Raw genomic sequence first — 13,224 nt, 5'->3', positions numbered from 1 at the left:
CCAGACTGGCATCTGGTTGGAGATTCTGGACCCAGACTGGCAACTGGTTGTAGTTTCTGGACCCAGACTGGCAGCTGGTTGTAGTTTCTGGACCGAGAATGGCAGCTGGTTACTGGACCCAGACTGGAAGCTGGTTGTAGTTTCTGGACCTGGATTGGCCGCTGGTTTCTGGACACAGAGTGGCAGCTGGCTGTAGTTTCTAGACCCAGACTGGCAGCTTGTTTCTGGACCCAGACTGGCAGCTGGTTGTAGTCCCTGGACCTAGACTGGCAGCTGGTTTCTGGACCCAGACTGGCAGCTGGTTTCTGGACCTAGACTGGCAGCTGGTTTCTGGACATAGACTTTCAGGTGGTTTCTGGACCCAGACTGGCAGCTGGCCTCTGGACCCAGACGGGCAACTGTTTTCTGGACCCAGACTGGCAGGTTGTTGTAGTCTCTGGACCCGGACTGACAGCTGGTTTCTGGACCCAGACTGGCAGCTGGTTTCTGGACCCAGACTATCAGCTGGTTTCTGGACCCAGACTGTCAGCTGGTTGTAGTTTCTGGACCCAGACCTTCAGCTGGTTTCTGGACCCAGGCTGGCAGGTGGTTTCTGGACCCAGACTGGCAGCTTGTTGTAGTTTCTGGACCCAGACATTCAGCTGGTTTCTGGACCCAGGCTTGCAGCTGGTTTTTGGACCAAGACTGGCAGCTGGCTGTAGTTTCTGGACCCAGACTGGCAGGTGGTTTCTGGACCCAGACTGGTGGCTGGTTGTAGTTTCTGGGCCCAGGCTGGCAGCTGTGTTTCTGGACCCAGACTGGCAGCTGTGTTTCTGGACCCAGACTGGCAGCTGGTTTCTGGATCCAGACTGGCAGCTGGTTGTAGTTTCTGGACCGAGACTGGCAGCTGTGTTTCTGGACCCAGACTGGCAGCTGGTTTCTGGACCCAGACTGGCAGTAGGTTTCTGGACCCAGACTGGCAGCTGGTTTCTGGACCCAGACTGGCAGTAGGTTTCTGGACCCAGACTGGCAGCTGGTTTCTGGACCCAGACTGGCAGTAGGTTTCTGGACCCAGACTGGCAGCTGGTTTCTGGACCCAGACTGGCAGTAGGTTTCTGGACCCAGACTGGCAGCTGTGTTTCTGGACCCAGACTGGAAGCTGGTTTCTGGACCCAGACTGGCAGCCGTGTTTCTGGACCCAGACTGGCAGCTGGTTTCTGGACCCAGACTGGAAGCTGGTTTCTGGACCCAGACTGGCAGCCGTGTTTCTGGACCCAGACTGGCAGCCGTGTTTCTGGACCCAGACTGTCAGCCGTGTTTCTGGACCCAGACTGGCAGCCGTGTTTCTGGACCCAGACTGGCAGCTGGTTTCTGGACCCAGACTGGCAGCTGTGTTTCTGGACCCAGACTGGCAGCTGGTTTCTGGACCCAGACTGTCAGCTGGTTGTAGTTTCTGGACCCAGACTGGCAGCCGTGTTTCTGGACCCAGACTGGCAGCTGGTTTCTGGACCCAGACTGGCAGCTGTGTTTCTGGACCCAGACTGGAAGCTGGTTTCTGGACCCAGACTGGCAGCTGGTTTCTGGACCCAGACTGGCAGCTGGTTTCTGGACCCAGACTGGCAGCTGTGTTTCTGGACCCAGACTGGAAGCTGGTTTCTGGACCCAGACTGGCAGCTGGTTTCTGGACCCAGACTGGCAGCTGTGTTTCTGGACCCAGACTGGAAGCTGGTTTCTGGACCCAGACTGGCAGCTGGTTTCTGGACCCAGACTGGCAGCTGGTTTCTGGACCCAGACTGGCAGCTGTGTTTCTGGACCCAGACTGGAAGCTGGTTTCTGGACCCAGACTGGCAGCTGGTTGTAGTTGGTTACCATTGATCAGTATTGATGAGTTCAGACCGTGTTGCGTTCACTGACTGTAGTTTACATGCATGAGATCAGCTGCTCGGAGAGTCTTTCTTCTTCCTGTCCAGTGGCGTTCCCCTGTGGTCGTCAGGTGGCGTCGTCATCCTATGGTCGCTCATTATGGACTTCCGCTGACATCAGTGTTACCATGGAGACGGAAACTACAATAGACATCAACAAGACCAACAATTTGGTCCCTGAACTTACCATCAAACAGGAGCAGGAGGAGCCTGGGACAGTGAATGCAACGTCTCCGGAGACATCAGGGAACCAGAGTGCAGTGGAGGGGGTCAGCCCTCGTATCGTGGGGGGTAACCTGGAGAGACGAGGCGGGAGCCCCTGGCAGGTGTGACACATGATGTGATATGTAATGGTGAGTTCAGGAGCTGTGGGATTTCAGAAACATCTCTATCTGTTCAGGTTCTGATCCACAGGTCAGATGGTTTCGGTTTCTGTGGAGGGACTCTGGTTTCGGACCGTTGGGTGGTCTCTGCCGCTCACTGTTTTGAAGAGGCTGCAGACTACGTTACCATAGGTACCAGCAGAGGACACCAAAAGCAACAGGTGGACCGGTCGATGTCATCTCAGACCCCCAGAGGACATCACAACCTGGTCATGTGACCACATGCTGAGGTCACAACCTGGTCATGTGACCACATGCTGAGGTCACAACCTGGTCATGTGACCACACGCTGAGGTCACAACCTGGTCATGTGACCACATGCTGAGGTCACAACCTGGTCATGTGACCACACGCTGAGGTCACAACCTGGTCATGTGACCACACGCTGAGGTCACAACCTGGTCATGTGACCACACGCTGATGACACAACCTGGTCATGTGACCACACGCTGAGGTCACAACCTGGTCATGTGACCACACGCTGAGGTCACAACCTGGTCATGTGACCACACGCTGAGGTCACAACCTGGTCATGTGACCACACGCTGAGGTCACAACCTGGTCATGTGACCACACGCTGAGGTCACAACCTGGTCATGTGACCACATGCTGAGGTCACAACCTGGTCATGTGACCACACGCTGATGACACAACCTGGTCATGTGACCACATGCTGAGGTCACAACCTGGTCATGTGACCACACGCTGATGACACAACCTGGTCATGTGACCACATGCTGAGGTCACAACCTGGTCATGTGACCACACGCTGAGGTCACAACCTGGTCATGTGACCACACGCTGAGGTCACAACCTGGTCATGTGACCACACGCTGAGGTCACAACCTGGTCATGTGACCACACGCTGAGGTCACAACCTGGTCATGTGACCACACGCTGAGGTCACAACCTGGTCATGTGACCACACGCTGATGACACAACCTGGTCATGTGACCACACGCTGAGGTCACAACCTGGTCATGTGACCACACGCTGATGACACAACCTGGTCATGTGACCACACGCTGAGGTCACAACCTGGTCATGTGACCACACGCTGATGACACAACCTGGTCATGTGACCACACGCTGAGGTCACAACCTGGTCATGTGACCACACGCTGATGACACAACCTGGTCATGTGACCACACGCTGAGGTCACAACCTGGTCATGTGACCACACGCTGAGGTCACAACCTGGTCATGTGACCACACGCTGAGGTCACAACCTGGTCATGTGACCACACGCTGAGGTCACAACCTGGTCATGTGACCACACGCTGAGGTCACAACCTGGTCATGTGACCACACGCTGAGGTCACAACCTGGTCATGTGACCACACGCTGATGACACAACCTGGTCATGTGACCACACGCTGAGGTCACAACCTGGTCATGTGACCACACGCTGAGGTCACAACCTGGTCATGTGACCACACGCTGAGGTCACAACCTGGTCATGTGACCACACGCTGAGGTCACAACCTGGTCATGTGACCACACGCTGATGACACAACCTGGTCATGTGACCACACGCTGAGGTCACAACCTGGTCATGTGACCACACGCTGATGACACAACCTGGTCATGTGACCACACGCTGAGGTCACAACCTGGTCATGTGACCACACGCTGAGGTCACAACCTGGTCATGTGACCACACGCTGATGACACAACCTGGTCATGTGACCACACGCTGAGGTCACAACCTGGTCATGTGACCACACGCTGATGACACAACCTGGTCATGTGACCACACGCTGAGGTCACAACCTGGTCATGTGACCACACGCTGATGACACAACCTGGTCATGTGACCACACGCTGAGGTCACAACCTGGTCATGTGACCACACGCTTATGACACAACCTGGTCATGTGACCACACGCTGATGACACAACCTGGTCATGTGACCACACGCTGAGGTCACAACCTGGTCATGTGACCACACGCTGATGACACAACCTGGTCATGTGACCACACGCTGAGGTCACAACCTGGTCATGTGACCACACGCTGATGACACAACCTGGTCATGTGACCACACGCTGATGACACAACCTGGTCATGTGACCACACGCTGAGGTCACAACCTGGTCATGTGACCACACGCTGAGGTCACAACCTGGTCATGTGACCACACGCTGAGGTCACAACCTGGTCATGTGACCACACGCTGATGACACAACCTGGTCATGTGACCACACGCTGATGACACAACCTGGTCATGTGACCACACGCTGAGGTCACAACCTGGTCATGTGACCACACGCTGAGGTCACAACCTGGTCATGTGACCACACGCTGAGGTCACAACCTGGTCATGTGACCACACGCTGAGGTCACAACCTGGTCATGTGACCACACGCTGATGACACAACCTGGTCATGTGACCACACGCTGAGGTCACAACCTGGTCATGTGACCACACGCTGATGACACAACCTGGTCATGTGACCACACGCTGATGACACAACCTGGTCATGTGACCACACGCTGAGGTCACAACCTGGTCATGTGACCACACGCTGAGGTCACAACCTGGTCATGTGACCACACGCTGAGGTCACAACCTGGTCATGTGACCACACGCTGAGGTCACAACCTGGTCATGTGACCACACGCTGATGACACAACCTGGTCATGTGACCACACGCTGAGGTCACAACCTGGTCATGTGACCACACGCTGAGGTCACAACCTGGTCATGTGACCACACGCTGAGGTCACAACCTGGTCATGTGACCACACGCTGAGGTCACAACCTGGTCATGTGACCACACGCTGATGACACAACCTGGTCATGTGACCACACGCTGAGGTCACAACCTGGTCATGTGACCACACGCTGAGGTCACAACCTGGTCATGTGACCACACGCTGATGACACAACCTGGTCATGTGACCACACGCTGATGACACAACCTGGTCATGTGACCACACGCTGAGGTCACAACCTGGTCATGTGACCACACGCTGATGACACAACCTGGTCATGTGACCACACGCTGAGGTCACAACCTGGTCATGTGACCACACGCTGATGACACAACCTGGTCATGTGACCACACGCTGAGGTCACAACCTGGTCATGTGACCACACGCTGATGACACAACCTGGTCATGTGACCACACGCTGATGTCACAACCTGGTCATGTGACCACACGCTGAGGTCACAACCTGGTCATGTGACCACACGCTGATGACACAACCTGGTCATGTGACCACACGCTGAGGTCACAACCTGGTCATGTGACCACACGCTGAGGTCACAACCTGGTCATGTGACCACACGCTGATGACACAACCTGGTCATGTGACCACACGCTGAGGTCACAACCTGGTCATGTGACCACACGCTGATGACACAACCTGGTCATGTGACCACACGCTGATGACACAACCTGGTCATGTGACCACACGCTGATGACACAACCTGGTCATGTGACCACACGCTGATGACACAACCTGGTCATGTGACCACACGCTGATGACACAACCTGGTCATGTGACCACACGCTGATGACACAACCTGGTCATGTGACCACACGCTGATGACACAACCTGGTCATGTGACCACACGCTGATGACACAACCTGGTCATGTGACCACACGCTGAGGTCACAACCTGGTCATGTGACCACACGCTGAGGTCACAACCTGGTCATGTGACCACACGCTGAGGTCACAACCTGGTCATGTGACCACACGCTGATGTCACAACCTAGCCGGGATATCATGGTTTGGTGACATCATAAGGTGGTGATGTCATGCACGCGACCTGTAGATAAAGGGTTTCTGGTGTTTCTGTGGTTTTAGGGGACTGGGATAAGCAGCGTCCTGATCCAGGTGAACAACTGATAAAGATCCAGGAAGTCATCCTTCATCCTCATTTTCACTCCTTCACCTTCGACAGCGACATCGCCCTCCTTTACCTCGCCCGGCCGGCCCTTAGGGGCCCCACGGTGGTCCCTGCCTGCCTGCCTGACGCCCACCTGTCCAAATACCTGTTGAGGGTAACTTTTTACTGTTGGTGTGACAAGCTCCGGTCCGCCAGGGCCACATTCCTGCAGGTTTTCCATGTCTCCCTGCTCCAGCACACCTGACTCAGACTAACCAGTCAGTGTGCAGAACGTCAACGCTGTTGGATCCATTGAGGTGGAATGGGGACACATGGAAGACCTGCAGGGCAGCGGCCCACCAGGACCGACTTTGGTCCCCTCTGGTCTGAAAGTTCTTGTGTCCAGGACCAGAATCGGGGGGCGGTGTCAGGCTGGGGGGCAACTGAGTACCTGGGACTCTCCTCCCGGTTTCTGAGGAAGGTGACCCTGCCGGTGGTCAGCTACCAGGCCTGCACCGCCACCACCGACCAGGTGAGTCCTTCTGCCAGAAAACAGCCTGACCTGCAGGGAGCAGCGTTCTCTGAGCCCACAACAGGAAGTGGAAAACCAGCAAGGTCCAAACCCGTTTTAAGCTTCAGATCCAAGATCATCCCACCTTTTTCTACCTTCTACAGTTCTTCCATTTTTTATTATTACTGAAGAAATCACTTCTGAATTTAAAGGATTAATATTCTTATCTAATCTGAAATAATCTGTCATAAACTGCTACAATCTGAAATAATCGGATAAAATCTCCAATAATCTGTGATAATGTGAGACACGCTGCTGTCTCCACCTCATTGCAGCTGCAGAACCAGACAGAAAGCCTTCAGTCCACTCTGAAACCATCACGGTTACATTCAGATACATATAAACAGTTTTACAGGACGGGAAAATAACCCCGTCTGATTGGCTGGAAGGGTGTCCATGTCTGTTCCAACACAGACCCCATCTGGTGGAGGGTTAGACCATAATATTCATCCAGCTGTATTTTCAGGCTTTTCTGTAACGTTTCTGTTTTTCCAGGATTATTTTCATTCCTTTAGTTAGAACAACCTGAGAGCTTCAGCGGGACGGTCCCGGACCATGTGGACCTTGTTGACCTGGATGTGTCCTGCAGGTCATCACAGACAACATGTTCTGTGCTGGTTACCTGGAAGCCGGTGTGGACGCCTGCAGCGGGGACAGCGGCGGTCCCTTCCTGGTCCACTACAGAGGGACCTGGTTCCTGACGGGCGTGGTCAGCTGGGGGGAGAGGTGCGCCACCCAGGGGAAGTACGGCGTCTACACCCGCCTGGGGAACTTCCTGAACTGGATCGGGGACAACATGGATCGGATGGAGCTCAACACCGCCTTAAGGAAATCTTCGGACCAGAGTGGACAAACTGACACGTCCATCAGACCAGCCTGAGACATTTTCACGTCTTGCAGATTTTATCTTGTCCAAAAGCAGTGCACAATAAAGTGATTTATTCAAAATGAAAAGAAAATCCTGGAGACTGTTTCGGTTTCATTGTAGTACGACAGATTCCGTCCCAAATCCACTCTGTCTGTCCCACGTCCACTCTGTCTGTCTCACGTCTGTCCCACGTCCACTCTGTCTGTCTCACGTCTGTCCCACGTCCACTCTGTCTGTCTCACGTCTGTCCCACGTCCACTCTGTCTGTCTCACGTCTGTCCCACGTCCACTCTGTCTGTCTCACGTCTGTCCCACGTCCACTCTGTCTGTCTCACGTCCACTCTGTCCCACGTCCACTCTTGTCTGTCCCACATTTGTCTCTGTCCGTCTATTAAACATATAAAGACGTAATTTACAGACAGTTGGGAGAGAGCTCATGTCACATGACCTCTCTGAGAGACGACTCCTGACGTCCCATGAGGACAATAAACCCGTTGAGCCGTGAACGGACCAGTTATGGCCTCCCTCCTCCTCTTCCTGCGCTGTAACTGGAGCACTTGTTGCCATGGTAACACCGAGTCGTCCGATCATCTGATCCGTTCTTGTTGCGGTTCTGCTGGAACCTCCCCCGCCTCCTGCAGCCTCCCCCGCCTCCTGCAGCCTCCCCCGCCTCCTGCAGCCTTCCCCGCCATGCCGAGCCGACAGAAGCAGCTCCTCTTCTCCGTGTCCGGCCTCCTCGGCCTCTGCTGCGCCCTGATGGCCGCCGTGGCCGCCGGCCTGCCCTCCTGGCTCCGCGGGGCCGTGCTGTGCCGCACCGGGGCGGAGCTGGTCAACGCCACGGGGACCGAGCTGGACAAGTTCCTGGGGGAGCTGAGTTACGGCCTTTTCCACGGACAGCGAGTGAAGCAGTGCGGCCTGGGGGGCCGGATGTCCCGGTTCTCATGTGAGTCTCCGTTTGATCAGTCAGGGATTTCTGGTCCAGACCAACCGGTTCCGACCTGATTCTGGTAAACGCTCCAGTCCAGACTTAGAAAACCAGAACAAAACAGGGAATTCTGCTGCAGAACCAAATAATAAAACTGTCACAGTTTGGACTTTTCTGTCTTTAGTTCTGGTTTCCCGTTTTCTTTTGCAGTTTTCCGTTTAGTTCCCTTCCGTCCTGTTTCGCTTCCCGTTCAGCAGACTCAGCTGGACTCAGTGAAGTCCTTTCACCGGTGTCTTGTTCCGTTTCTGTCGGTATTTCTAGGCCTGGTTCATTCTGTTAGCTTGTCTTGCCGGCCTCCTGTCCTGCATCTGGGTCCACACAGACTGGTTTTTGGTCCTACTTACTGGAATCAGACGTCCTTCACTAACAAACTTTTGAAGGGACCGTATCTGTTGAGGTGAACAGAACCGGGTCAAATCAAACATTATTTAGAAAGAAACACAAATTGTTTACAAGATAAAAAAAAAGCTTCACATAGAACAGAAGAACTGAATTCAGATTAAACAGAGTGTGCACGTCTAAACTTCTCCAGGTTCTGACCTGATCTCAGAACAGCTCCGATAAACGAGAAGGTCCATACCATGTAGACATTTCGAAACCTGATGTGACGCGCTCCCATCACAACTGGTCCTGCTCAGTTCTGGAGCTGTTTTGGGGAAGATCAGGATGCTCCAGTATTCTAGCAGAACTAAAAGCATCGTCTCCTCGGGAAGGTAGACTCGTCTGGAGTCTGCAGAGAAAGTCCTGGTTTTATACATGTCTGATGTCTGGAATGAAATCCAGCTCAGAGTTTAGAAGACGATCCAAAATTTCCCCACGGCAAGGTCAACGTTTAACCCTTCGAGCCAAATGGTCTCGATGGTCTTCAGGACCCAGAACAAAAGCCTCACTTGTGTCCCGGTTGAGATGGACGAAGTTCTCTCCCGTCCATGATTGTAGTTTGGTGACATGCTCGGGTTCTTGACCTTTTCCCAACAGGGTCGTCTTCAGACAAGAGACAAACCATGTCATCTTTGACTTCTGATGTAGGTCCAGCTGATATTTAGAAAACCCCGCCAGAAAAGAGTCCAAAGTTTCTGAGGAAAGAACCAGGCTAGACCAGACTAAACCAGACCGAACTGGACGAGACCAACAAGAAAACCTGGCTAAACCAGATCAGACAGTTCCAGTTTTCAGCTTTTGTTTCCATGGAGACAACAGCTGAATTCAGCTCACAAATGGTCTTGGAAAGTTCTGTGAAGGATTTCGTCTCAGTTGCAGATCTGGACTGAAGACATTTGACCAGCATAACTAGACAAGCCTGTCTCCCAAATTGTTTTGGACATTAATCTTTAGATATTTAATCATCCACAAGTTCTGTTTCCAAGTCTGGTTTGAGTTGATGCTGCTGATTCCACATTTATCATGATGATAGTCTGTCAGAAAATAAGATTATCTGTTCTCTCCCAGTCTTCCCAGAACGGCTGACTGTCATCCCAACTGGTCTCCACGTCACTGTCATCTTTTTCTGTGGTGTTGTGGTGATGTTCTCCTCTGTGGCTTCCGGGTTCTCCTTCTTCAACGCTTTTGGACGACCGTATGAGACCCTACAAGGTCCCCTCGGACTCTATCTCTGGAGCTTCATCTGTTGTAAGGAGGAATGGATGCATGATAGCTGATGGTGGATGCATAAATGTAGGATGAAGGGAAAGACAGAAGATGGATGGATGAAATGATGGATGGATGGATGGATGGATGGATGGATGGTTGGATGGTTGGATGGATGGTTGGATGGTTGGATGAATGGGTGGATGGATGTAGGGATGGATGGATGGATGGTTGGATGAATGGGTGGATGGATACATGAATGGATGGATCATTGGATAGATGTATGATAGATTGATTCATGGATGGATGGATGGAGGGATGGATAGAGGGATGAATGATGAATGGATGATGATAGATGGATAATGCATGATCAGTAATGGATGGATGGATAAATGATGAATGTATTCAGATGGATAATGGAGGGAGGGATGGATGGGTGGATAGTTGGGTGAGGGTTGGATGGATAAATAATGGATGGATGTATGATAGATGGATCATTGGATGGAGGGATGGACAATGAATGATGAATAGATGGATGACAGGCGGATAAGGGATTATCAATAATGGATGTGTGGATAAATGATGGATGGATGCATAGATGAATGATGGATGGATGATGGATTGATGGATGGATGACAGAGAATGAAGGTGTTACAATGCAACATGTATTGTGTAGAAGAAGAGCATTTTTCCAGACCAGTCTGTAAAACAATCTTAACCATCAGAGGAACCAGTGTAGCTTGATGTGACATACCGGGTCTGAATGTCCTGGATCAGAACAGGTCAGAAAGCACATAAGTTGTTGATGATGAAGATCTTAAATTATGAAATTGATGATGGTGGTTATGATAAAGGTGGTGAAGATGAAGACATCCTTGAAGCTAAACTGGGAGCTGGTTCTGGTTTTGAAGATGACATGGAACTGGGAGCCTGCTCTGCTTCCTGAAGCCAGACTTGGAACTTGTGAACTGGTTCTGGTCCCCGATGCCAAACTGGGATGGGATTTTGTTTTCCCAACCCAAATGGAAAACTGGTTCTGGTTCTTGGATACAAAATGGGAGCTGGTTTTGGTTTCTAAAGTTAAACTGGTGCCCCAAAGAGATTCCAGATTTCTGTAGGTTCTCGTCCCCGTTCTTCCCATTGGAACCAGCAGTAAACCTGGAGCCTGATTGGGAATGTGGTGGTCCTATAAGTCTGCTCTGTATTTGTTCTGCAGGTCTGAGCAGCTGTCTAGTTCTGATCCTATTCGCGGCTGAGGTGAAGATCCATCGTCTGTCTGAACGCATCGCCAACTTCAACGAGGAGAACTTTGTCTTCCAGACATACACAGAACACTACGACCGGTCCTTCTGGCTCTTCTTCCTCATCTTTTTCCTCCATGGTCTGAATGTGGTTCTGATCCGAATGACTGGGATCCAGTTCCCCTTCCAGCAGAAGAAAGAGGTGGACCTGGGTGGGGGGGCAGCTGATCTCATGTACTGAGGAGGTCTGAAACAGTCCCCTTGACTCAGGAAACCAGCTTGAGGACAACCAGAACTCTCCGAGATCCAGGATAAGACCAGTTCACGGTCCACACAACTTACTGGGTCACATATCTGGTCTGAATGTAGATTTCTGCTTCTAGAGTAGAACGGGTCAGAAAGCAGCGATGTCGTTGATAAAGAAGATCTTTGATGACAAATTAGATGATGGTGGTTATGATAAAGATGATGATAAAAATCTGTGGTTTGTTAACTTTTATAGATAAAATAAAGTTTGAACTTCTGCTGAGTATTTACTGGGAAGTGTGCTGAGTAGCAGGTGGTGGTCACACTGGTCCCAAGCGATCGTCACACTGGTCCCAGGCGATGGTCACACTGGTCCTAGGCGATGGTCACACTGGTCCCAAGCGATCGTCACACTGGTTCCAGGCGATGGTCACACTGGTCCCAAGCGATCGTCACACTGGTCCCAGGCGATGGTCACACTGGTCCTAGGCGATGGTCACACTGGTCCCAAGCGATCGTCACACTGGTTCCAGGCGATGGTCACACTGGTCTCAGGCGATGGTCACACTGGTCCTAGGCGATGGTCATACTGGTTCCAGGCGATGGTCACACTGGTCTCAGGCGATTGTCACACTGGTCCCAGGCGATGGTCACACTGGTCCTAGGCGATGGTCATACTGGTACCAGGCGATGGTCATACTGGTTCCAGGCGATGGTCACACTGGTCTCAGGCGATGGTCACACTGGTCTCAGGCGATGGTCACACTGGTCCTAGGCGATGGTCACACTGGTCTCAGGCGATGGTCACACTGGTCTCAGGCGATGGTCATACTGGTTCCAGGCGATGGTCACACTGGTACCAGGCGATGGTCACACTGGTCTCAGGCGATGGTCATACTGGTTCCAGGCGATGGTCACACTGGTCTCAGGCGATGGTCACACTGGTCTCAGGCGATGGTCATACTGGTTCCAGGCGATGGTCACACTGGTCTCAGGCGATGGTCACACTGGTCTCAGGCGATGGTCATACTGGTTCCAGGCGATGGTCACACTGGTCTCAGGCGATGGTCATACTGGTTCCAGGCGATGGTCACACTGGTCTCAGGCGATGGTCACACTGGTCTCAGGCGATGGTCATACTGGTTCCAGGCGATGGTCACACTGGTACCAGGCGATGGTCATACTAGTTCCAGGCGATGGTCACACTGGTCCCAGGCGATGGTCACACTGGTCCTAGGCGATGGTCACACTGGTCCCAGGCGATGGTCACACTGGTCTCAGGCGATGGTCACACTGGTCTCAGGCGATGGTCACACTGGTCTCAGGCGATGGTCACACTGGTCCTAGGCGATGGTCATACTGGTACCAGGCGATGGTCATACTGGTTCCAGGCGATGGTCACACTGGTCTCAGGCGATGGTCACTTTGGTCCCAGGCGATGGTCACACTGGTCCAAGGCGATGGTCACACTGGTCCCAGGCGATGGTCACACTGGTCCAAGGCGATGGTCATACTGGTCCCAGGCGATGGTCACACTGGTCCAAGGCGATGGTCATACTGGTCCCAGGCGATGGTCACACTGGTCTCAGGCGATGGTCA

General features: G+C 52.6%; 2 protein-coding genes across 2 annotated transcripts; both read left to right on the top strand.

The window, feature by feature from the left end:
* Positions 1-1,903: 1,903 nt before the first annotated feature.
* Positions 1,904-7,578, top strand: LOC306760308 (coagulation factor X-like; the record flags this gene model as incomplete). The annotated part of the gene is made up of 5 exons (XM_079246108.1): positions 1,904-2,227; positions 2,302-2,416; positions 6,106-6,302; positions 6,534-6,659; positions 7,288-7,578. 5 exons carry the CDS (start codon positions 1,904-1,906, stop codon positions 7,576-7,578), a joined length of 1,053 nt encoding a protein of 350 aa, XP_079102234.1.
* Positions 7,579-8,256: 678 nt separating this feature from the next.
* clrn1 (clarin 1) lies at positions 8,257-11,911 on the top strand (the record flags this gene model as incomplete). The annotated part of the gene is made up of 3 exons (XM_079246818.1): positions 8,257-8,509; positions 10,001-10,180; positions 11,355-11,911. The coding sequence occupies 3 exons, from the start codon at positions 8,257-8,259 to the stop codon at positions 11,618-11,620; spliced, it is 699 nt and encodes a 232-aa protein (XP_079102944.1). The 3' UTR covers positions 11,621-11,911.
* Between the last annotated feature and the right edge of the window lie 1,313 nt (positions 11,912-13,224).

This window comes from Telmatherina bonti, assembly GCF_933228915.1.
Source record: "Telmatherina bonti genome assembly, chromosome: 9".
Classification (NCBI taxonomy): Eukaryota; Metazoa; Chordata; class Actinopteri; order Atheriniformes; family Telmatherinidae; genus Telmatherina; species Telmatherina bonti.
The sequence above is the reverse complement of the archived record's forward strand: the minus strand, read 5'-3'. Positions and strand labels throughout refer to the sequence as shown.